Source organism: Perissodus microlepis, chromosome 5 (assembly GCF_051167445.1).
Source record: "Perissodus microlepis isolate ML-2025 ecotype Zambia chromosome 5, ASM5116744v1, whole genome shotgun sequence".
Lineage (NCBI taxonomy): Eukaryota > Metazoa > Chordata > Actinopteri > Cichliformes > Cichlidae > Perissodus > Perissodus microlepis.
The window spans coordinates 12853905-12879921 of record NC_140465.1 but is presented as its reverse complement, the minus strand read 5'-3'; the positions used below and the strand labels follow the sequence as shown (position 1 = coordinate 12879921).

The window sequence follows — 26017 nt, the reverse complement described above, 5'->3', positions numbered from 1 at the left end:
GTTGTGTATCAGAAACAGTCTTGTGGTATCAAAGGTTCAGCTGTTTGTGCCTAATTAGGGGCAAAAATAAGCTTAATAGTAAGCTATTACAAGTGGACTGGCGCATATGTGCTGCTTCAGTGCTCTTTACTACCAGCCACATTCCTACACTCTGGTGAGAACCTGAGACCAGAATTTTCTTCTTCACACCTCCGTCTGCCTCCTCGTTTGATTCGTCATCTGTTTCATGTTTTTACCTCATCCCCCTATCCCCATCTCTTAACCCTGCTTGTCTCACTGTAGTGTGTCATCTTTTCCGATTTGGTATGGTCATAAAACACCTTTGGCACAGACGCTTTGATAGTCAAGGTGAAACTGAAGCGTGGGATCCCTGGGAGAGTTGTGTCCTGTTTTACATAATCAGCATTTACAGAAGAACTAATGTCCTGGTGCTGCAGGAACATGATTGTCCTGTCAGCCGCCAGCACGCGCCTGGCAAACACTGCTCCTCATCACTGTATTGTCATTGTAGGACACCCAAAAGAGCATGGCCTCTCTATTTTTGACTCCTCCCCTTCTCCTCCTCCTTGTCCTTTACCTATAAAAATTCCATCCCTATAAATGATCTCACTCCCTCCTTTTTAATGTCTGTTCTCTGTTGAGTGTACATATAGCACATTGCATTCTGGGATTCATTATATGTGTGCATTATGAAATGAAATAAATGCCAGAATTAGCTGGCTTGAGGGAGCAGTGATGAAGGAAGCAGTGTGTAAAAGAAAAGTACAAACATTGACTGTGCTGTGATTTTGTAGGCATATTGCCACATGTACTGGTGATAAAATGAGTACATCATGAACACTAGATACAATTTTGAAATTGAATCACATACTAAAATGTTCAAGTATTCATTAACCAGATGCAATTTTCACCGTGGTCTTCAATTTAGCCTCATCTTGAAAGGATGAACTGTAGCCATCAGTGTTGTATGTATATGTGGTATATGTATGTAGATGTATTGCGTTGAGAAGTTGAGCTTTTGGCGGGGGAAAAGAAATCTTGTTCTGCAGTCTTCAGTGGGACTCATACTTGGGATGCATCATCTTTCCGAAATTGGTTCTAATTACATTGTAGGGTAAATGAATAACATGCATGTTTTAAGGGTCCTCGCTGTGATTGCTGTCTGACCGGGGCACGGTTGGCTCTGGAGGAGTGTTGGAATGCAGTGGATCTGGCCCTTCATAAGCAATCAGTGAATGCTTGCAAGAATTTTCCTGTACGTGCAGCATATGTATCAGCCAATGGTTTTCATAGTGCCCTATGGCTATGTTATATTTATCCTGATATCTAAAGAATATATACTGCAATCATAGCTCTTTCAGAGGAAGCAGAGTTGTGGCTGCCTGCTGTGCTTCGATGAAAGCCCGGTGCTTGTTTACAGTTGTCAGAAGTGCAGGTATAGTTACAATCAGACTATGTTGAAACTGGGGAGACCATGACAGTAAAGCCTTCAAGCAGTCCTGTCTATAAATTGCTTGCTGTCAATGTAACAGTGCCCACTGGCCCTTTTTCAAGAGAGCACCTCCTCCAAAGCCACCACAGTAACACTGAAAGATATGAAATATTAAGGAGTTCAATGCTGTGAGTCTATAACTCATTCACAGGCTTATATTATGTGTACAGAGCCTTTAATAGTTGGCCTATGCTTTCCCTGCATCTTCACTCATAATTAAATGCAGACACACATTTGCCTCCCAGACTTGATTTGATATCATTTATTTATAACTAGGGCAAATGTCAGCTTGGCTTTTTTTCCCTTCTAATTTTGGATGTGCAATTTGTGGGCCTCACTGCCTCCTTGATGCATAATCAATAAGAAATGTTCCTTGAACACTCAAGATGTTTTTTCTCTTTTTACCTTCCAGGGCTCCCACATCGTGGCTCTGTGGATGTTCCTGGTGACTGCTCACAACGCTGAGAACAGGACAGCGGATCAATAGTTTTGCTTTCTCTTCTCTGATCCTTCTCTCTCTCCCTCCCTCTTAATCTTTGACAGTAGAACCAAAACTATCAAAAAAAAATATCCTGACTCGGGATTTGGAACCACAGCTTGCGCTCTCTTTCTCCTTCCCCACCCCCCTCCCAAGCCTTGCTTGTGCACATACCAAATATGTGTCACCTAGCTCGGTCAGTGGCCTCCTCTGGCCAGGGGAACTTTCTCCTCATAGGGCTTTTAGTCATCATCAGCTCATCCTTGTCTGGAGGCCAGCCCCCGCCCTTCAAAAGATTCATCCCAGCTGATTGTTCGCTCACACATCTGGCTATTCATAACAAAACTGGAGAAGTCTATGTGGGAGCTGTTAACCGGATTTTCAAGCTTTCCAGCAACCTGACCAATCTGCGCAGCCACATGACAGGCCCAGTGGTGGACAATGAGAAGTGCTACCCACCTCCCAGTGTCCAGTCTTGCAATCATGAGCTGGCCCAAACCCCGAATGTGAACAAGCTTCTTCTTATAGACTATGCACAAAACCGACTTATCGCCTGTGGCAGCACCTCACAGGGTATCTGTCAGTTCCTGCGTCTGGATGACCTCTTTAAGCTTGGTGAGCCCCACCACCGCAAGGAGCATTACCTCTCCAGTGTGGCAGAGTCGGGTACCATGTCAGGAGTCATCATAAGCTCCCCTCAAAGTCCTACCAGCAAGCTTTTTATCGGAACTCCCATCGACGGCAAGTCTGAGTACTTCCCCACCTTGTCCAGCCGCAAACTGATGGAGAATGAAGAAAATGCTGACATGTTCAGTTTCGTCTATCAGGATGAGTTTGTCTCTTCTCAGCTGAAGATCCCCTCGGACACTTTATCCAAGTTCCCTGCTTTTGACATCTATTATGTTTACAGCTTCAGCAGTGAGCAGTTTGTCTATTATCTAACAATGCAGTTGGATACTCAACTGACTTCACCTGATGCCAGCGGGGAGCAGTTCTTCACCTCCAAAATTGTGCGTCTCTGCATGGATGATCCAAAGTTTTACTCTTACGTTGAGTTCCCCATTGGCTGCACTAAAGATGGGGTGGAGTACCGCCTGGTGCAGGATGCCTTCTTGGCTCGACCGGGCCGGCAGCTGGCCAACTCTCTTGGGATTTCCGAAAATGAAGACATCCTTTTCACAGTATTCTCTCAGGGTCAGAAGAATCGCGCCAAACCACCCAAAGAGTCAGCATTGTGCCTGTTCACCCTTAGGAAGATAAAAAAAAAGATCAAAGAGAGGATCCAGTCCTGCTACAGGGGAGATGGAAAACTCTCCCTACCCTGGCTGCTTAACAAGGAGCTCGCCTGTATCAACTCGGTAAGCTCAAATCTTTTTTGTTTCTTCTGCTTTTAGTTAGTAGTAAGCGATTTTGTAAGTTTCATTTTTTGTCACAACACACATATGTTTGTACTTGTGTAGTATAAGACTTCCTTGCTTGGATACAACCTCTTCTTATGAATTTGTAATAAAAGTACTGTTAGAGCATATGCTTTTCATTCAGACAAAACACATTTTAATGCCACTAGTTGAATGCAGACTACCTGTGCTATATCACCAATGTAGACTGCTGCTATATGCCTGCACTTATAAATGGCATAAAGTATGAAATAGTCTAATTTCTTTCTCCTGCTGCCTTTCTTTTCACTTCTCTATGCATTTTTCTTTACTCCACAACATCTTGGTGCTTTGATTTAACCAGACAGGGGACATCATTAGCCCAGTCCCCTGGATTTGTGAAATGTCACTCAGGAGGAGCCCTCACGCTCTCACACACACACAGTATTGTTCGGTGCACTGCAGTGTGAGATCCTGAGGGATAGCACGAGTTAGACTTGGTTTTTACTTACTGATCCACAGTGCATGACCCTGCATGTATTACAGCCAACACACTCCAAATAGACAGACATAGCCTGGCTTTCTTCATTGTGAACATGTGTACCTGCTAACATCCTTTTTATTTTCTGAAAATATTCCTGGATCTTTTCACCATGTCCCCTTTACCCAAAACTTTTGCCCAAATTGTGGTTTTTTTTTTTTTTTTTTTTTTTTTTTTTTTTTTTTTTTGGGGGGGGGGGGGGGGGGGTCCTCTGTCTTAGCTGACCACCTGTCTCAGCGTCCACATCTTGCATCCTATGTCTGCTTTAAAAGCACCCATGCATTGCCTCCACCTTGCTCTTTCTTAAGATAGCTTAATTAAAGGACCCGTTTTAAAGCTTTTTTCTTTAAATGTCAGTGAACACCACTTTAGCGGCAGGTGTCTTCCATTCACACAACCACACACACACACACACAAACCATTCACCCTGTGTTGCGTCTAATGGAGTGGGATAGTTGGTAAGAACAGCACTCTTTCTCTTTGTAGGTCTTCATTAGCTTGAGTGCGCAGGAGTGTTTTGTGTGGTAGTATAAGTGATGTGAATGACCCAGCCAAGTCCTCTTTTACCTCCCTTTCTTTCTGCCTTTTACCACCTTCTGTAGATGTATTCTTTTTCCTGTTCAGTGGCTGTCTTCATTCTTTACGGTTCTTTTCATTCTTAGGGCCCATCACACTGACAATAGCTCTAGGGCCGAAAAAGCAGCCTATCTCATTTATTTCAATTAGACCTTTGCACTGGTACTGCAGGAGCTACTGGTGCAGAGTGCTGCAAAGAGTTTGACTTTACCATTTATGGGGTGCAGTGCATCTGGTAACTCACTGAGAAGCCCAGTCAAATACTATACGTGCAAGTTTGCGTTACCAGGTAGATAACTTTGTTGCATTGTGCTGATAAGCTTAATGCTGTCATGATAACTCCTACCCAACCTCGGCAGAGTCTAAACTGCTGTACATTGTTGGCTTTTGATAAGACTTCAAAATAGATTTCCTGCCTAACACAGTTTTACCAAGACCGCTTCCCTTGTTACATCAGGAGCACAGGTGTGTCCAATAACATTAATTATGGTTTTCATTTAAGTGTCCCAATAAATCATACTGGGAAGCCAGTATACACCATATCAAGCCTCCATTTTAATGGAATGCAGCTGTTATTAATCAGTTGCACCTATGCATTTCCTGCTATGACACAACAGTGCTGTTGTCAGTTTGAAAGTGTCTCCCCCCCCCCCTTTTTTTTTTCTTCCCATTTTGCAATTTGTATTGATTTTTTTTCCTCTCAAAGAACATCCCACCAAGGATTCTTCAGACCTAATACTGCTACAATCTTCACTTTAATGCCAGTGATTCCTTCATCAAATCACACATTCATGCTCTGTTAATTTAATAACAATGTTCCTGCCCCGTTTCTGTTGCAGCCATTGTTACAAGAGCTTTGGTAATCTTACATCTGCCGTTAATTTATCATCTCAAAAACTGTTGTCCCTTACAAGTTGTCATCAGTGATGATGATGATGATGTAATAGCTTCACAGATAAGCCGACCCACTGACCCTGTGGCAGCAGCAAAGCACGAGAGGTTAGACCCAGGTTAATGATGTAGGCGAAGTTTCCCCTAAGCACTGACCTTGTGTCAGCTGCCCACCACTGACCTTAACCGCCACCAGTGACCTGACCAATCTCAAATCTGAGATTATTTTTTTCAGTCTTGAAGCTAGAGCATTGCATAAAGGATTAAACATGACAAGCACAGAAATAACTCAGTTAGACAGAATAATAATAACAGATGATTTGTATGTACTTAAATGCCTCAGATGTCACAGTGGTGCAGTGTTTAGGCCTGTTGTTAGGAGTAGGGTTTGAACCTTTTGGGGGCCTTAATGTGAAGTTTAAAGGCCTGCGTGGGCTACTCGAAAAGCTTCTTCACACAGTCTAAAGACATAATTGGCTATAGGTTAGGAGTGTGAGAAACATACAGTTTAAAGTGCACAGAAGACGGTGCTGCATGAATTAATGAATAGCTCATTATTTAAAGCATTTGAATGGTCCGTAACACTTCAAAATGCTAGCCAGTTCAATAACATAAACATAAGTAAGTACTATTGTGGGTGCATTATTGTTTTTAAGTCTGTAAGTTTATCAATTTTATTTGACTCATTCTGTCATAATGCGAGCATTATGTGTGCATTATTGTCATGTTTCGGCTGTGTGGCAGGCAGGAATTGGACCCAAACGCAAACTCACGGGGACAGAACTTGAACTCAAAAGCACAGCTTTATTACTGGAAAACAGATCACAAACAATACAAATCTAAACTGGGAAAAGCTAATTATAATGTAGACTAGGAGACACGGGGAGAATCACACACAGCATGAGGGAGATCGCGACACTGACACAGAGAAACACAGGGCTTAAATACACTGGGAAATAACGAGGGGAATGAGACACAGAAGGGGAGCACAGCTGGGAGAAATCGGACAAAGGGAGACCCAAGGGAAGCGAAACTCAATACATTCACTTAGGACACAGACCTTCAAAGTAAAACAGGAAATGTAACATAGACGCAGACTTGACTAGGGGAGACGGAGCAACTAAGAAACACAGAGAACAATAACAGGGAGACACAGAGGGCGACTAACTAAATACTCAGAAAACTAAAGAGAATACAAGAAAGCTAAACTAGACTAAAGAATAAACTGGGCAACAAAGAGAACTAAGATCATAATACAAAAACTCAGAGACAAGAAACTCAAAACACTGGGTCACCGACCCAGGACCGTGACACTACCCCCCCCTCCAAGGACTGGAGGGGGGGTTAGACAATTCAACAGACCCACAAAACCAGAAAACCAAACCAGGGAGGGCAGAGGGGGTCCAGGACGGAGGGACTGAAACAAAACACAACACAAGGAGCACCAAGAGTCCAAAACAAAAAGTTCACGAGGAACAGAGGAGGAGTTCAGGGTGTCGACCGTGCGGGCGGCAACGGCGGCGACGGGGAAACAGTTCTGGGGGCCGACCTCGACGGCGATGACGTCCAGCTGGTGGCCCGGAAAGTGGCCGACGATTCCGGGGTGCAGAACGTGGCTTGGGCGGCGGCGTGGCAGCCGCAGGACCAGGCGAGGCCGACGCAGAAGCAGAGGAGGCTGCTGCAGGCGAGGCTGAGGCTGAAGCTGAAGCTGGACCAGGCGAAGCAACAATAACAGGGAGACACAGAGGGCGGCTAACTAAATACTCAGAAAACTAAAGAGAATACAAGAAAGCCAAGCTAAGACACTAGACTAAAGAATAAACTGGGGCAACAAAGAGAACTAAGATCATAATACAAAAACTCAGAGACACAAGAAACTCAAAACACTGGGTCACCGACCCGGGACCGTGACAATTATGTTTGTGCAAGTGCAATTTGTTTCCTGCTACTATCAGAATGATATGTGTACATGCACAAGTCAGTGCAGTGTGTATAGTTCAATCAGGGGCAAAAATCTCTGTATCTTTGTGCAGTTGGTTAGTAATTAAAACACAGGCATGCAGAATTAGGTGATCAACACTTTTAAATTGTCAATCTCTCACTCTACATATCCACACACATTCTCGTAAGATACTGAAGTTTGGTCCCGAGCCCCACCCTGAATTTCAGCTGCTTCAGGATTTCAAATGCAGTCTGTGTAGTGTGGGAAATGCTCAGTGATGTGGGTGTGAAGGGTGAATGCGTTTAGGCTGACCCTTCCATAGAGTAGTTTAGAGGGCAAAGCGTGGTTGATGGTGGGGTGTGCGGTATGCCTGGACAGCTGTTGGCCACACAGCCGTAATGCATGACCAGACGCTGTGTGAAATTTTCAGATTTGTGCTGGATCGTAATTTCTTGCCTTCGGCCATCATTAAGATGATATGTTTATAGTCACAGTGAGATAGCTGTTTTCTGTAAACATAAATGTTTGAGCGTATTAGAAGCAGCTCTGTGATAAAAGTTTGTGTGTGCGTGCAAGAGTAAGATTGTTTATGCGCCTGTGTTTTGTCCCTGAGCTTTATTATTGAACCCCTGACCTTCTCCCTAGTTTGAGAGTGGATCAATACAAACCATTTCCACAGGAGGAGAGTGAGATGGAGAGAGAGAGTTGCTAAGTTAGGGTTGAGAGGGAGATGACTACAAAAATAGGAAAGATAAAAAGTGTAGTCAGAAGAGAGGAGAAACAGGAGAGAGGCACAGTATAGAGGTGAGTGCAAGGAGGGGTGAGTGAGTTGTGGGAATTAGACGAGAGAGAGGGGCAGCAGGAACAAGAGATGGATGAGAGAGAGGGAAAGAAAGGTGCTAGACGTGGGCGGCGATAAAAATGAAAGAACACGAGGGAGTCTGATCCAGAGGAAGAGTTGGATGCCAAAGCAACATACAGGAGAGAGTATAGGAATTTGAAGAACGGTGCTAAGAAGATGAAAAAGACAGCAAAATAGCAAAGTGAGCCAAGGTAGAGACTTGAAGGGAGTGAAAACTGGAGTGAAAAGCATTCGTATACCTTTTCCAAAATTCAGGAACATTTACAAAGTCTGTTTTGTTTACAAATGTATTATATCCAGGCAGTAGTTCAGATGTATGATTTTGGGTCTTTACGTGTACACCAATTGAATTGTTAAAAGCAAAAATGAATGAGCTACAGGAAAGATGAAAAATGACGCTGTGCTCTTTCTTTTTTCTTTTTTTTTCTTTTTGAAGATGAGGACTTTGATGTTGAGCCATGTTTTGCGTTGCAATCATGGCTGACTAACTTGTAGGTGTAACTTGTAGCCGCCTAAATATGACACATGTGTGAAAGGCAGGGACAAAAAGAGAATATTATCAGAGAATGGATTAAAAAGACAAAATGGTATGTAGGGCTGGTAAGGAAGGACGAGGAACGATCAAGGAGAGAGCAGCAAGCCTTTTACAGCCAGCATGCTCGAAGGAGAGGCAGTGAATCACCGACAGAGAGAAGAGAAGGGTGAGAGGAAGAGTGATAGCCCCAGAAATCTTTTCACCGCCACTGCCAAGAACAGCTTGAGAAAAGAGTAGATGACTGAAAGAGGGGAGAAAGATGGAAGGAAGAGAGGAGAGTGTGATTGAATGCTGGCTGCTGCACAAATAATATCGGTGTCCGTCACCTGGGCACTGCACTGTCCTCTTCAGCGGCACACCTTTCTGTCATGTCAACTCTGTGTGTGTTGTGGCACATCTGTCCATGTGTACGTCTAGGAGGTGGTGCTATACAATGAGGACAGAGGAGCACAAGAAGACTCTTTTGGTATGTGAAATATTACAGAAATTAAAGAGGTGCACTTTAGGTAGAGAAAGTTGGGGAGTCTTGTTGCTCGGAGGTCACTTTGCAGAATGTATTTTCTTACTCACTGAATTTGTCTTATCTGATGGTCACTTCCAGCTGTTTTCTCTGCAGTAAGCAAAACAGAAAACTAGCAAGCACTGACCTTATTTTTATTTATTTATTTTTTAAGTGCTCTGAAATGTAGTTGGAGAAAGTCGTAGGAAAGTTGTGGACTTAACATCAAGACAGTGGAGGGAAGCATGGCCATATTAAGTTAGAATATCTCCATCTGAATCCTTTTAGCAAACTACACAGCAATCCACAATGGAGATGCCCTGTAGCGGTCTCCAGGGTTTGTATTGGAGCTGTTCAAGGCAGTTTCTAATTGGCCGTCATAGCAGATATTTATATGGAATCTAAACCATGCTGGTCATGTGGTCTGGGAACAGCATTAGCTACAGTGACTCTTTGTGTCTGTTTAATGCCATTAATGTTTTACAGACCAGTGCAAACAGATGCATATTGTACACAAGATTGTCTTGTGTATAATATTGCTTTGGTAGGTCTTTTATATTCTGCTATTAGTCACACTTGGAACTGTACAGTATTGCAAGAAAAGGTGAACCCTTTGAAATGAACAAATTTTGCACTGGTTATTCACCGAGCCACGTCACAATAATGGACTCACACAAACTAACTGAATCAAAAACAAAACAGAAAAACCCATACAGATGGTTGTGCTTTTCATGTGTATGCGCCACGCATTATTTAGTAAAAACCTACAGTGTTTAATTTGGGATGGATTTAGGGGTGCAATGAGGACAAAGTACTTAACAACCAAATACTTCTGTTGGAATTTTGAGTAACAATAGGGGAGAAAAACATCCTGCTACCACCCTTGTGCTCACTGGCTTTGGAATTTCTCTTTATAAGGATTATATTTGCCCTATTCAAAATGTCCCACTGCTTTTTCTCGATCCCCAGATGGATAGGAAGGTTTTGAACTTTGTCATAGGCCAACGCATCAATCATTTGTAGAATCAATCATAGCAAGTAGGAGTCAGTCTAAAATACTTTTTGTGTGTGTATGTGTGCTGCATAGACCAGCTGTTGTTTGACCCACAGTGTCAGAGGTGATATTTGATGCAAAACCTGAAATCAATATTGAAGTGGTCACTTTGTGTTCAATATTTATTTTATGTATCTGGTAAAAGTGCTCACTGCTCGTGCAGTGTTTAAAAGCCACTACTTGTGAAGTTACTTGGATTCTGCTCATTCATTACGATAATTACGATTAATTTAAAGTTGTTTTTTTTTAATGAGCATGAGTTTTGTGTAAATTAAACTAGTTAGTTCTTGTTTATTCTAAACAAAGTGATATTGCTGCTGGCGAAGAGCTGCTCGTTATAGGAGTATAACATAATTGTAGATTTACTCTCTAATGTGGAAGTCTCCAGATATATTTACAAAACCTTTTGATACCACTTTTTAAAAAAATAAGTAAAGTAGGTATTTTAGGCAGTGTATGGATCAAGTCTTCAATTCATTAAGAATGAATGGGGGAAGCATGCACCTGCAAATGTTCTAGTCTATCCTTGCATGCAGAAAAAGAAGTTGGGAAAAAAAAACTACAAGTAAAGTGTGTTGTCTAGTGCAGCAGTCCCCAACCCCCGGGCCTCGGACCAGTATCGGTCCGTGAGTCGTTTGGTACCGGGCCGCGAGAGTCGAGGCTCAGGTGTGAAATGTATAGTTTTCAGGGTTTTTATCGGTTTTCAGCGTTATTTTGTTATCGTTTTTATCGTTAACTCGGTTTTCCTGGGTCTTTTCATGTGTGTTATGAATAAATCTTCTGTTTTTCGGTACCAGTACTAGTTTTATTTTGTTGTATTTATCCGCGACACCTTAAAGGCCGGTCCGTGAAAATAATGTCGGGCATAAACCGGTCCGTGGCGCAAAAAAGGTTGGGGACCGCTGGTCTAGTGTACCTGTCACAAGAGCTCCATCCTGACTTGTTGATAAGCCAGGCAGTAAGTGTCCAGTCCTAAATAATTTGCAAATGTGGAGCATGCAAACGATGCTATCTTGCTTTTCAGACCAAAAAAGGAAATACTTCTAGTGAAACACCCAAAGGACTGAAATCCAGATCTGTTCAAATAATCCATCCAAACTATTCTCATTCTTTTATCCTGAAATACACATTATCATTTTGTTTGAGGGAAACTTGCATTGTTGTTGTAAAGTCGACAGTGGTCCTTTTTGTTAAAGTGTTTGCAGTGGCAAAAAAAATATAAACTAATTCTTAATGTTAAGATGGGTCTGAGTAGCCTGCTAACATTTCAGTCTGTGAAAAATATAAATGGAAATATAAATGATAAAAAATATAATGTTTTGAATTGGGTATTGGAAATCGTCTAGTTGTACTCGTAATGGTGATCGTTACCAGATTTCTTGTGTTGTGACATTGTTACCGACTAAATCAGAATATATATTTTTTGTTGCCATTACAGCAGCATCTTAAAACAAATATTCTGCACTTGATGAGCCCACATTAAATTAACCGAGCAGATTGTCATTTCTGTGTTAAGACAAAGTGGATTTGACTCTGAGGCCAGCTCCTAACCTTATTAAATCCATCATTATAAATATGATCTGATGAATGTAGCTTGCATGTGGTCTCTGTAAAACACAGTCCTCTTTCTGCAGGCCTAATCTAAAAGGATGTGGCGGTAAATGTGTTTAAGTAATTAGACCTGATTAATTGAGCCAGTGTTGATGAACAGAGTTAATTGACAGTCTAAATGAGTTGAGCAGGGAGATGTTGATTGGGTGGGTTGTCTTTAAAGTTATTGGGCCTAATGAATCATGTTTCAGTTAGTATTTGGTCATTTGATAGAAAATTGGATTTTAAATCAGGAATATTTTCGTTTTTCTTTCTTTCTTTCTTTTCTTTTTTTTTTTTTTGTAAACGGCAAGGGTTTGCTTCGCGTCCCTGTAAGCTAACAGCATCACACATACGCACGGTTGCTCTCATTCCATTATTAAAGAACAATAGAAAAACCTTCTCTCCCTCTCTCCCTCTCTGTGGAGTGTTTAGCTCAACAAATCCCCATCTCCACCACCACTCTAATGATACTAATTGCCAGTGTAATTATGTATTGATCGGTACTGTGTGTGGGTGTGTGTTGCATACATCATTACCTCTTCTTCACTTCTTTACAGGCTCTTAATACATCTTGGATACAGTCAGAATTAGAATTTGTTGAAGTATCTTTTGCTGTTTGGGTCAGCACTTTAAAGAGCCCGATCTCCCACTGCTGGTCGCTGGGCAGCTCCATCAGAGCAGTCAGAGGTTAAGTACTTTGCTTAAGGGCACCTGTGGTGGTTGATGATGGAAGGCGGAAGTATGTTATTCATTCACTTTCCACACCCATATGTCCCAGCTGGGCTAATGGGCCTCCTGATCACATGCAATCTTCTCGTTTCTAACTGCCTGTGTGCTTACAAAGATACATTTTCAAGTGACAGTGTACATTTATGAGTGAGTGTGCATTTCGTATTATCCAGTAGGCAATATTTCTTCTTCTTCTTCTTTCTATTCAGTTGGATTATGGTCTAAACATGTGGTGACAGCTTTTGGAAGCAGTTCTCTGAATAGGCGCCAACTCCTTGAGGTTTCACCGTCTGCCTGGAGTGCACTCAACATAGAAATTACCATCCTGCTACCAATGAATATGGAATTGGTGCAGTAATTTCTTTTTCTAAATTATTGATCAGTTAGGATCAAGTAACACATCCTAGAAAATGGCTAGAACGAATCAAAAGGAGAAGGGAAAAAAAATAGATGGCACACAGGACCAAAATGATTTTTTCCCTGTGGATAAGCCCTTGGTTTTAAATGAACACTCTTTCCTCATGGTGACGTTAATGCATCATTTTTGTCACACGCTGGGAAACAAGATTGTTGTCATAATTGACACAGTGGTGTTACACCTGACATTGGTGGGGGGGTTTTTTTTCCTTCTTATTTTTATCCTAAACATAGACAGATGTGAGCTTCTAATTTTGGCTCGTTTCAACATATGTTCTTAGCATATCAAGTGCAAATTTGTGTTTGTAAAAGCTATGGGGATTAGGGTGTGTTATTTTCTTTTCTTTTTTTATTTCTTTTTGGCTTAGAACAGGAAATGTTATATTTTGAAGATAAATGAAATAACTGTCAGATTTACAGAATAATCCAGAGCTCACTGTGAAATCCTCTGAACTTTTAAAGGAGTACTTTGGGGGGGAAATTGATAAATTCTCTGTCTCTCACAAACGCGCGCGCGCACACACACACACACACACACACACACACACACACACACACACACACACACACACACACACACACAGCGTGTTTAGTGGCTGCGCTATAATAGGATGAGATATAAATGCATGAGGGGTTGAATAATTCCTTTAACTCAGAGATGAATTGCTTTTGATTTTTGGAAGCAGAACAAAACAAAAATAGTTGCTGCATGAGCCAGTTTAAGGAATATGAAAAATAACAAATTGTAACCACACCACCACCTTCTTCCAGTGTGCTTATTTTCCATGTGACTTCACATACATCATTCACTTGTGTTGTTGAAGCAGAGTGCCATATATCTGGGGGAAATCCTCTAAATATAATTTTTGGTGTGTATTTAAATAATATCAGGTCTTTATTTCCAGCTGAGAACCTCTAAGCCCCGTCACTAGTGCTATACATTACGGAGATCTGAGTGAGCCATGCTGGTAAATCATTTTGAAATGGTGGTCCAGTATTCTGTCCCTTTGCTTCTTGCTGTATATTGCCACATGAAATTAATTTCTGTATTTCTCTGGGGGGTTGATGTCGACTGTCTTTGACTACAGGAATAAGCACAGCACACACACATAGTTATGATACCATGGATATCACTGTAGGCCACCAGGTAAAAGGTTGTTAGGCTGCTCTCTTGGTTAGAAAATCAGCACTTCCAAGTATCCTTGCAAGCACATGCACACAAGCTCAGTACCACTTCTTGTGTTTATTCTACTTGAAGAAAGTCCTGCAGTGCTTCCATGAGTTCAAAACCCTCACTGAGATTTCTGGGTAATTTATGATGCTGCCCTATCCCAAAATCCCTCACTCTGCTTGGAGCCAGTCTCACACATTCACACAGACATTCTCACGCACGCACGCACACACATGCACACACTCAGAGTGTATGCTGGCAGATGCAGGTACCTTGTTCGTGTGTGTGTGTGTGTGTGTGTGTGTGGGAAAACTTCATCAACATAGGACAGCAGAGGAACAGCCAGCACTTGTGGTTGATGCCACATATGTTCGGTTTCCTCTTCATACTGCTGTCTGTCTCTTTTTTTTGTTCACTTCTCTCTTTCATTCGTTCTCATCTTCTCGCACACACCATCATAAAAGTAGGCCATCGTTATAGTGAAAGGCATCAGTTAGGTACATGTCATGTTTCTGGAAACGCATTTACGTCTCTGTTGGCTTGATGAGGAGACAGCTGATGACTAGTGGGGAGAGAAGCATTTTCTTTTTGCTGCCCATGATAAATACACACACACATACATGCGCACGCATTCAGAAACGCACAAAAGCACACACATGAACGACAGGCTTGTCTCGAAACCACGCTGTCAGCATTAATGCCAGCCAGTTTTTGTCCCCCTCTCCGCTGTCCTCTCCACTCCTTTACAGAGCATTTATTTCCTCTTACTAACAGGTTTCTACAAAGAAACATAGTGCCTGCTACTGCAGCAGGCTACCCAATTTATTTGCCTGTTTCTAAATGAACGAGTGTTTTGTGTTTGCCGCCCATGTTTCCTCCTTCCTTAATAGCCATAATTCACAGCAGTGTTTTCAGTCAACAACACTATGTATGTTCCCTTACATAAACCCATGTTGTACTCTGCTGTTTTCCATATGTTTCACTCAATGGAGGTGACTATTGACAAATTACACTTGAGGCCAGTCTGTGTGCCCAGACATATTTTCCTGACTTAATATGTTGAAGAAATGGCAATCATGGGGGAATGATTATTCAACTATTTTCTTTAGGCCTGGCCATCCAGCGCACATCTGTAATCAGTCTGTTATTGTGGGTGGAGCTGTGTGCACATGTGTCTGGAGCCATATTAACATTTTCACTCTATTTTGCCATTTTGCAGCACGAGATGGGTGAAGCGGCTCCGCCTTCTTGAAGAAATACAGTTGTGGTTGATGAACATGATTACGTGGGGTTGTAGAGACCACTCTGGTTTTATGTGTATAATTGTTCTCAATACTTACTAGCAGTATTTAGGTCAGACAGTTCTCTGCCACCATGAGTATGAGCTGCATATTAAGAATCAACAGCTGGAGAGAATTGTACAATTGTGTATTCAATAACCCATAAAAGATCAAGTAATAGTCAAATCCAACAACAGTTAAACAGTTAAAAGTTATGTTTGTTGTTAATTATTCAATCGATTCATTTTTGTTTGTTTGTGCAAAACCATCTAGTAACTATCTGGTTCTCTTTGTATCTGATTATAATAAACTCAGCAGATGTTGATTGGAGCTTTGATAAATTGTTCAGGAGGTTTAAAATTCTAAATGGTAAAAAAGGAGGGCCCTTTCTGTGCAAGCTACATTTTAAACATTGTATTTCCAATAAATGCTTCTTCACTTAGAAAAAAATAAAGTGACAACGATCACGTCATTAAGAGCCATCAGCTTCTGTTTGCCTTGAGCACAGCACTCACATGTTTTTTCCCCCCCTTTTCTTTTTTGGGAGGGGGGACTTGAGAACAAAAGGCCAAGTTTCTGTGAAAAGCAAATCCACAAATTCATTCAGTGTGCACCGCAGGCACCCTGTGAAAATCAAAACAAGAAACCTCCTCTTCTGCATTTGTAAGACCCTGCTGCCAAAGTCAGCGGAAGGTTGTTGGCTTAACTCCTTCGTCCCCGGCAGAGCTGCGTGTCTTTGAAAACACTGCGGAGCATTACATGCAGTCTCCAGCCAGCAACTCTGCAGAGACCACAAAGGATGGAATATCCTTTCCATATCAGCTCCAAATCACATGGGAATCTTTTAGTGTGTTAAATTGCAGAACCCACATCAGAGTGTAGCCTCTGTTAAAATGCTTTCCGACCTCAAGGGAAATGCTTTCTATTCCATGCTGATCGACGCTGTTTAAACCTTTTAGACCAGCAGGAATTGTATACCACCTTTACCCCCCAGTGCCGCAGAGAGACCTGTGTAGGTTACTGTGTGAGCACTTGCTAATGCCTGTGTTTGTAATGGTGGTTTGTGTATTAACCCTTATAGAGTCTTGGGGCAACTGTATACAGTATTTTCCACAGTTGGCCTCCTCTAAAGAAGATACATTAACCTTTTTAGGTCCTGCCTCTTAGGCTTGTACATCTTGGGATTTTGTGTGTGTGTGGTTGTTTGTGTGGAAACGCTACTGAAGATGCATGCACTTCTTTCACATGACTACATGGTTTAAAATGGTTGGCCCTAGTTTTTGTCATAAGATGTGTATGAGGAATTATTTTGTTGCTTGTAGCCACATCTTCTTGCTCAGGTTGAAAGAATGTCTCGGTTTATTGTGTGCGCATGGGTGCTTATGTGTCTGTTGTCTGTCAGTCGCCTTTGTTGTGAGGGATGAAAGTGCCTTCTAGCCATCAGTGGTTACTAAAGAATGTTGTTTCAGGTAATGGTTGCGTTTGCTTCTAGCTCTCACTTCGTTAAATGCACACACTGCCATACACACAGAAACCCCCATTATACTGACCCCTTTATTTGTTTCCTTCTTCCCTGTGACATGTTAGGGCCGAAAAAATGGGGAGTAAGAAGGGGCAAGCACTTTGTCTCGAGTTGATTGTCCTACCACCTCTCGGAGGACTTGGTCTAAGTGGGCAGATGTGTGTGATGGACAGAGGGCTGGAGTTGGTGACTTTGTGAGAAATGGAGAGAGAGGGGGTGGATGAAAAGAGAAGGTACAGAAGTAGAAAAGGACAGGGAGGGAATATTGATGTTTGCTAAGTTACTGTAGTGGCTAGGAGGAGACAGAAAAAGAGTGAGAAGGAAGAAAAAGGCAGAATAACGTTTTATTGACTTGTGCCGAGCTGCAGGCAATTTAAGCAGATCAGGAGGGAGAGGGTGTGAGGGAGTGGGTGTTTATCTTTTCTCCTGTGCGGATCAATCAGATGATGTAGTGATAAGACTATGGATTACACCGCCATTTACACGCTCCCTATGTACGTGTATGTGTGTTGTCATGTGTGTGAATACAGCAACTCACACGTTTGCCGGCTGTGGTTAAGTCACAGATGCACAAACATTTATTCTCTGTTAATAACAGCATCCAAAGTGGACTTTTTTTGATTGGCATTGTCAAAGAAAATTGATACTCATACACTAATCATTGCTAAAAATTACTGTCTGAGGTGATACTCAATTTCTACAGCAACGATACTAGCAGTGCTGGCTTTGCCTCCTGCAGTTGACACACAACTTCACACATATCTGCTGCAGACAGCCAGGCACACTAGCAGCTGAAGTAGTTGACGTTCTTGACACTAACAGACACTTAGGAACTTAAAGAAGTCAGTCAGGCTCCAGTTTGAGAAATATCTAAGTTTTAAACAGTTATCATAAATGTTAACCTGGCCAGCACACAGCATACCGTTTAACTCTATTAGCAATAATCCAATAGTAATATTAGCCAACTGTTATCACTGTGGTAGCGGCTAGTGGCCGGGCTCATAATAAGGTGATAACATTAATATGGGAGCTACACAGCAAAGGTTATCAGTCCTGTGCGTCTGGAACTTGACAGTGTAATTATTTTTAACAGGATAACAAGTGTTAAGCTTCTCTTAAAGTTCCAAATTGAGGCTGAGAAAAGTCTGAGCTCGTAGATGGTGTCATCTTACCAACTTCATCTGATCAGCAGCAAAAAACATGGTGACAGGGTCACCTGACGCCCAGCACTACTTCAGACAACCTAATTTTTTTTACATTTACTTTGCACTAGAGAATTACTTTGATTTGCTGTGACAGTTATTGGTTTGGTTTAATTAATCAGTTATTGTTTGGATGTACAACAAATGTAGAAAATATAGCTTTCAGTTTCCCAGAGTTTAAGTGGTTTTCAGGCTATTTTTCATCTGATCAGAAGTTGGGGGGAAAAAAGATATTGATAGTGATGAAATAAGGAAACATTGGTCACTTTTCTAGCGTGGGAAACTAGAAACAATAGTCATTAAATGTTATCCATCCGATTAATGTATTAATACTTAACCACAGTGATACCTGATTGATATCCTGAAACTGTGTACAAAAATGTGCAAATGAAGTAAAGCATTTATTGGCTGTGGCATTTTAACCCTGCTTCATGGATTATACCCTGACTGTGTTTGTATGTCATGACTGGTTAAAGCATCATATGGGTCAGTGGATTGCCTGGGGTAATAGACCCCTCGTGACACTGGAATGTTCCAGATATTGTCACATAGTCACCATCATTACTGCCGTGTCACCACCATGACCGAACACTGTAGAATAAAAGGGGTTTGCATGGTGGGATTGTGCTTTAAAGACAGCAGTGTGTGTGTGTGAGTGAATAACCTCAATTTCAATGATCAATCAACAATCAAATATGTTGGCCATTCTCACTGAATATGGAAACGTACAGCAAGTTGACTTTTAGGCAGCTTAGCTGCTTTTACGAATTGTTTTTAAGGGCATTTGAGGGCTTCTCAGAATAAGTGCTTCACATGCGGCTTCCATAGTACCATAGACCACATTAGTCTAGAATCTAAAAAAGGCATTTCTTTGAATATAAAATCTAATTTGTGGCATTTTAGAATGTGTCCTTATATGAATTCATGATTCAACTGAATCTATTTAGTGTTTTGAAATGAGATACTTCTGCATTTCTTGTTGTAAATACCAGTCGGATACGCACCTTAAAGCACAACAAATCTAAAGAATTCTCACGTCAGACAGAAAAACACTCACACAATCACCCCAAACATCACAACCTACATTAATTTGTTTTCTGCTGAACAATCTGCTTTATATCAGAATAGAATTTTGCGTGCTTTTATTTTGTCTGATTCATTTCGTTGCCTTTCCCTCCTGTCTCTAGCCACTTCAGATCGACGATAACTTCTGTGGTCAGGACTTCAACCAGCCTCTGGGGGGAACCAGCACCATCGAGGGGATTCCTCTCTTCATCGATAAGGATGATGGCATGACTTCAGTGGCAGCGTATGACTACCGCGGCAACACTGTGGCGTTTGTTGGCTCACGCAATGGGAAACTGAAGAAGGTAGGATTGTTGGTGTGTGTGTGTGTGTGTGTGTGTGGTCTTTTTAAAATTTTTATTTATTTTTTTATCGATGCTGGGATTTCTTTTCCATTTGAACTGGATGGAATATGAAGTTGAAGGGAAATTGTGTGTAAGCCAAAAAGCATTTTGATTTTTGTCGTTTATTTATTATCCAGTTAAAAGGAAGCAACTTTCTGGCAAATATTTTTTTACTCGTGAATGGTGACCAGAGTTTTGCCCAGTGATGCTTGTCAGTTCATAAGCTGTGTACTGGCGGCCTAATCGTTGTAGATTTACATAAGGCACTTTGCTGATGCTTTTTTTTAAATACTAAATGCAGTCATCACCATTTTTCTCGCTAGTGGCTATTTCCAGCAGGATATCCGAGTGTCTCTTTAAAACCTGTTCATTTAACAAGCAATTTAAAGCAAGTCTGCGCCTACTCTTTCATTGATTGTCATGTTTGTCACGTCAGGCATAAAACGTAACTGCTTTGTCCCAATGCCACGTACGGTCTTTTAAGAGCTCACCTTCAATCAATCCAACAGCTATGACTGGTGAATGGCTTTTCTGTTCAGGTCAGCTGTGCAGGGCTGAGTTGGATAGATAGAGCTTTGGACAGGGATAAAGTGGTGATGGATGCATTCGTGGGGAAGAAGAAAATCTAAAGTGCATTTCTTGATGAAACTATTGTCCCTTTCTTTGGGTCAATTTCTTTGTGGATTCAAGGCAAGTTAGGGTTTATGTCATCGCACTTATGCGGCTGTCGCACCCTTTTCTGTAGAGGAATGATTAATGATGTTCAGTCATGTAACAAATGGACAAACCTCTGTGCCTGATTAAACTGATATAGCTGACCTTTTGTGATTGTATGTTAGATATATGTACAATTTTCCGCAATTATGGTCCTTTTTGTGTAACAGTGTTGTGTTCAATCTCAGCAATTGTTCCTTTGCGCGAGCGCGCGTGTGTGTGTGTGTGTGTGTATATCCAGACTATGGAGGACAGAGCTCTCGGGGTAAATGGTATCTCATTAGAATTCACCCCATTTCTCTCCACACTGCTCAAGACCTGTCATCCATTCAATATTATGAATGTATAATCAGCCTGTGTGTTTGTGCACTTTTAATACGAGTTTATGTATTCACGCAATGCTTGTGTGTTTGTCACTCACAGTGTGCATAATAATGCATCGCGCTTGCGATGGCATGGGTTCGTGTGTGCACGCATGTGTTTGTGTTTATGAGAGCGCATGAGACGGCAAACAATACAGTGTCGACTAAGATTCAGTGCTGTGCATTTGTCAAAGTGACACCCATTCACTTAGCTCGGCAACAGTCCCTTTATTTATTTAGCTGTTCTCACATGTCTTTTCTTGTGTGGTGTTATGCACTCTGACTGAGGTATATACGTGTGTTTGGAGCATCACCTGGGGAAGAGACTGCTGCAGTAGGTTTTGAGATAAGTCGTTTTCATGTGTGTGCGCGCCTTCATATGTGTGCGTGTGCGCAACAGCAGAGCCAAGCAGCCCGCGGTTCTTTTGGCTGCCTTGTGTTTCAGTCAAACCCAAAAACAACTAAAATAATCTGGTCTTGGAAAGGATTCAGTTTGCTGTGAAGGAACAATATCTAAAACCTGACGTTGGAGCATGCACAGACATGCACACACTCACTCACTCACTCACTCAGACAGCAGCCATAAAGAGGCAGATGAAGAAAAAAAATGGAAAAAGAGCAACTGAATTAATAGTGTGTGATAACAGATTGTTGGGTCCTCTGATTGTGTGCGTCAGTGTTTCTGTAACTGATTTTTATTTGTGTCATTATCCTTTCAGTAAAAGCATCGTCTGTTTCAGGACGAGTGTTAAAGTTTGTGTGGACGAGTGGGAGTCCATGCAGGCCATGAAGGAATTACTGAGTATGTTCCTGTTCTTACACCTTCCTCAGGAGAGCATTAGTGTTGAATGTTGTTTATATAGCTCTGCCTGAGGGCGATGAAGGGAAAGAGGGGCAGAAATAAGGAGAGTATTGGTTGGCTGGATGAATTTGCCTTAAGGAGACAGCTTGCATGTGTGCTTTTCAGGTGCGTTTTAAGAGACATGGAAGGGTATGTTTGGCAAATCCGAAAAACAATCCAACAAATTTGGCAGTGACTGTTGCAATAATTTTAAATATAACCAACTAATGTTTGCCAAATGGATCCACGTTAATCTCCTGGGAGAGTTTTGAGGTTTAAGGAACATCACTTTACCTTAAATAACTTTTTGTGCACGTCTTTATTGGCTAGACGTGAAGTGCTTTGATAATCTGTTATATCTGCGCTCAGTCTATTTTTAACTAACTATAATGTTCAAGGTTTTCCAGAGCAACAAGACAGTAGCATAAACAACATGTTTTAAGCACTAATGAAGTCCCTCTGTGCTCTGTAGCCTCTCACACACTCGCAGGAGAAGCTTTTACTAATGAGTAATGGTTTGATGGGACACCGACATTAGAGCGAGAGAATCAGGAAGGAAGATGGTAAGATGAAGGAGATATAGGAGGGTAGCGGAAGAAGAAGGGGGAAGGAAGCGATGAAGAGAGGTGATGCCCACTGATTAACTAATTTCAATGGTCATCTGGATACTGCTGTGGTCAAGGGCACAACTGTTGACCGGCTATCCGCTGCACTTAATTTTTAGGATTAAAAGCTCTGATTCTCTGACGGTGTGATTATGTTTGGGTGCTTGGCTCTGCCTGCCATCGGTCCCTGTGTGTCTTTGTCAGCTTTATTCTAGTTTACATAGTGGACCTTATTCACTCCTCTTTTATGCCTTTCTGTCTGAAGAAGCATTGTAACAAAGCTGCTGTGGTTTGTTTAGCCAACACATTTACAATGATAAAAGTCTGAGTGATTCTCTCAGCCACTTCTGTGCTTTCAGGCCCTGTTGAGCAGTGACAATAAATGGGCATCAACCATGACACACTCACACATACGCTTGCACACATATGCACCATCTCAATAGGTGGTCTGGGGAGATGAGAGAAGAAGGGAGGATCGCACTTGACAATCTAGTACCTATTGTGTCTGCTTTTGGTGCTGCACACACACGAACACTCAAACGCAGGTTAGGATTCCTCCTCAGCTGCACCCTCCATCAGAGGCCAGCGCGAGCCATCTGCTGTGTATATATGGCCAGTGTGCCAGGTGGTACGAGCCCCAAGTGTGCCCCATTGTGTCCATGCCAGGCTCAGGTGTGTGGGTGCAGAGGTGCCGTCCAATGACCATTCATCAGTGCATCAATTGAGCTTCCCCGCAGTTTCTGACAGAAGTTAGAAGACAATATAAGATGAGCGTAAACAGCCAGCATAAGAATAACATAGTGAATGGGACAAATAAGGCCTTACACTACATGTTACTACATGAAACACATAGGTTTATTGATGTAACAAACTTCAACATAGCATTTTAAAAATCCTTTGAATATGAGAAATCATTTTTTGAAAATCCTCTGACCTGTCCAGGGTGTACCCCACTGCTGAATAGCAGCTGGCAAAGGTTCCAGCTCCCCTGTGACCCTGAATTGGATATGTGGAAGAAAACTGATGGATATTCAAAGCAAAGAGTGCAGTGGATGATGGTTTGAGAGCATGCCTTGGAGCCAAAAAATAACATGTTTGACCCTACACCTAGTAAGCGTTTTCATTAGCTAATCAGTACAGGATCTGTTGAGGTGTATTTGAAAGCGAACATGACCGAGTATTTGTTCTGTCACCCTGCAGCACATTGTAAAAGCTAAGCAGCTGCAATCTAAACATTAAGTGGCAGATGGGATTTCACATGTTGTTGCTGTTGTACACACAGCAGGCCTCATGAAGCCACAGTTAGGTTTATGAATTACAGATTTTAAGTCTTTGAGTCTCATCTTCAGTTTGAGCTTTGTCTAAAATTACCTCAGCAAATGTTCTAAATAATATTTCTCACTGTCAAATTTTAAGAAAAACTTAACCCACACAAGTGACTGTAACATAAAACTTGCTCCAGCTTCTTTGGTGTTAAAGATTATCCCCAAAAGTGATCTAATGATCTAAAGCTTGCATCTTTATTTTTCTAACCTATTGAAAATAACAAAACAATGTTTCATCATAGTAAAGATAATACTGCAGAAATGAGGTTTAAGCCGTAACTACACCGGTGAGACCGCATTTCAGGGGTTAATAAGAAGTGACAGTTTGTCATTTGTATGTGTATATTGCTGTGTGAAGTCACTGATGTATTCCACTGGGGCTGCCGGTGTCACCGTCAAGAGACCATGTCATGGCCTAATTGACTGATGATTGTTATTCTACTGGTGCATAATGCTGCCCTGTCAAACTCCCCTGTGTGTATATGTGTTTGTGTGTGTGAGGCTGTTTTTAGTGCTTTGCATTTAAATTGTTGTTCCAGCCTTCTCTTTGCAGACAGTGCCCAAATAGTAAAAACAATTATATATAAATAAATAAAATAAAAACACACATTCTGAAAATAAAGTAGTTGCTTGTCAGGGAGGAATGATGAAATAAACATCTGTCTTTTACCGATTCTCTATTTGTGTCATCGTCTTTTAATTGAGAATGTGCTGAAAATTACAGTCTGAAAATATGGTACATAGACTTTGTTTGTTCGTGTGTGTGTCTGAGTGAGAGACTTCTGTGGTTTGTGTCATCATTTGGCTCAGCCTCCCGAGCCACGAGTTGTTTGGCCCGGGCATGAGCACAGAGGCCGGCTTTGTGCGGGCGCTTGGTGGCCCTCGGTCATTAGTTCACCCAACTGCATGGGGTCACACAAACACGCACGAAGCGGATGAGAAAGCGACGGAGGAAATGGAGATGTAGCTGATTGTGAAAGAGATTTGATATGGCAGAGGCTGTGGAAGTTATGATCAAGTTCCCTAGACAAAACGGATAACTTGCACTTTGCATTTAACACCAAGTTTTTCCACCTAATTTAGTTCTCTCCCAGCGTGCCATCCGTCTTCCAATCTAATCATAATGTTCTCATATTAACAGCTAAATGTATCATTTTCTGCTACAATTTGTTCCCTCTCCTGACAGCACAGTAAAATGGTGTTTTCCCAAATAGCCCAGTTGAGCCACAAATGTGTGAGACGAGCCAGGAATATGCCGTAGGACCACTCATTTAGCACGCAACCTCAAATGAATTTTGCCTTTGTTGTTCTAACCGTGGCTAATACAGTGCTCAGAGGACCACAGATGGTGATTTTTATTGTTGTTTTTTTGTTTTTTGGGGAGTGAAACTTGAACTATATGCATATTATTAAAGTAATGTAATGACCATTATAAGGTCTTATTTCATTGTCCACTGCCTGCGTCTGTATAAGTACAGGGAGTGCAGAATTATTAGGCAAATGAGTATTTTGTCCACACCATCCTCTGCATGCATGTTGTCTTACTCCAAGCTGTATAGGCTCGAAAGCCTACTACCAATTAAGCATATTAGGTGATGTGCATCTCTGTAATGAGAAGGGGTGTGGTCTAATGACATCAACACCGTATATCAGGTGTGCATAATTATTAGGCAACGTCCTTTCCTTTGGCAAAATGAGTCAAAAGAAGGACTTGACAGGCTCAGAAAAGTCAAAAATAGTGAGATATCTTGCAGAGGGATGCAGCAGTCTCAAAATTGCAAAGCTTCTGAAGCGTGATCATCGAACAATCAAGCGTTTCATTCAAAATAGTCAACAGGGTCGCAAGAAGCGTGTGGAAAAACCAAGGCGCAAAATAACTGCCCATGAACTGAGAAAAGTCAAGTGTGCAGTTGCCAAGATGCCACTTGCCACCAGTTTGGCCATATTTCAGAGCTGCAACATCACTGGAGTGCCCAAAAGCACAAGGTGTGCAATACTCAGAGACATGGCCAAGGTAAGAAAGGCTGAAAGATGACCACCACTGAACAAGACACACAAGCTGAAACGTCAAGACTGGGCCAAGAAATATCTCAAGACTGATTTTTCTAAGGTTTTATGGACTGATGAAATGAGAGTGAGTCTTGATGGGCCAGATGGATGGGCCCGTGGCTGGATTGGTAAAGGGCAGAGAGCTCCAGTCCGACTCAGACGCCAGCAAGGTGGAGGTGGAGTACTGGTTTGGGCTGGTATCATCAAAGATGAGCTTGTGGGGCCTTTTCGGGTTGAGGATGGAGTCAAGCTCAACTCCCAGTCCTACTGCCAGTTTCTGGAAGACACCTTCTTCAAGCAGTGGTACAGGAAGAAGTCTGCATCCTTCAAGAAAAACATGATTTTCATGCAGGACAATGCTCCATCACACGCGTCCAAGTACTCCACAGCGTGGCTGGCAAGAAAGGGTATAAAAGAAGTAAATCTAATGACATGGCCTCCTTGTTCACCTGATCTGAACCCCATTGAGAACCTGTGGTCCATCATCAAATGTGAGATTTACAAGGAGGGAAAACAGTACACCTCTCTGAACAGTGTCTGGGAGGCTGTGGT

At 41.9% G+C, this 26017-nt stretch overlaps 1 protein-coding gene across 4 annotated transcripts in view; it reads left to right on the top strand.

Annotated features, from left to right (window-relative positions):
- Positions 1-26017, top strand: part of plxna1b (plexin A1b) — a 181244-nt gene that overhangs the window by 29933 nt on the left and 125294 nt on the right. For all 4 annotated transcript variants that reach the window (XM_084927943.1, XM_084927941.1, XM_084927942.1 and 1 more), the window contains exons 2-3: positions 1905-3328; positions 19348-19530. In XM_084927943.1, the coding sequence (XP_084784069.1) occupies positions 2150-3328; positions 19348-19530 (1362 nt within the window). In that variant the 5' untranslated portion in view covers positions 1905-2149. The remainder of the gene's footprint in view (positions 1-1904; positions 3329-19347; positions 19531-26017) is intronic.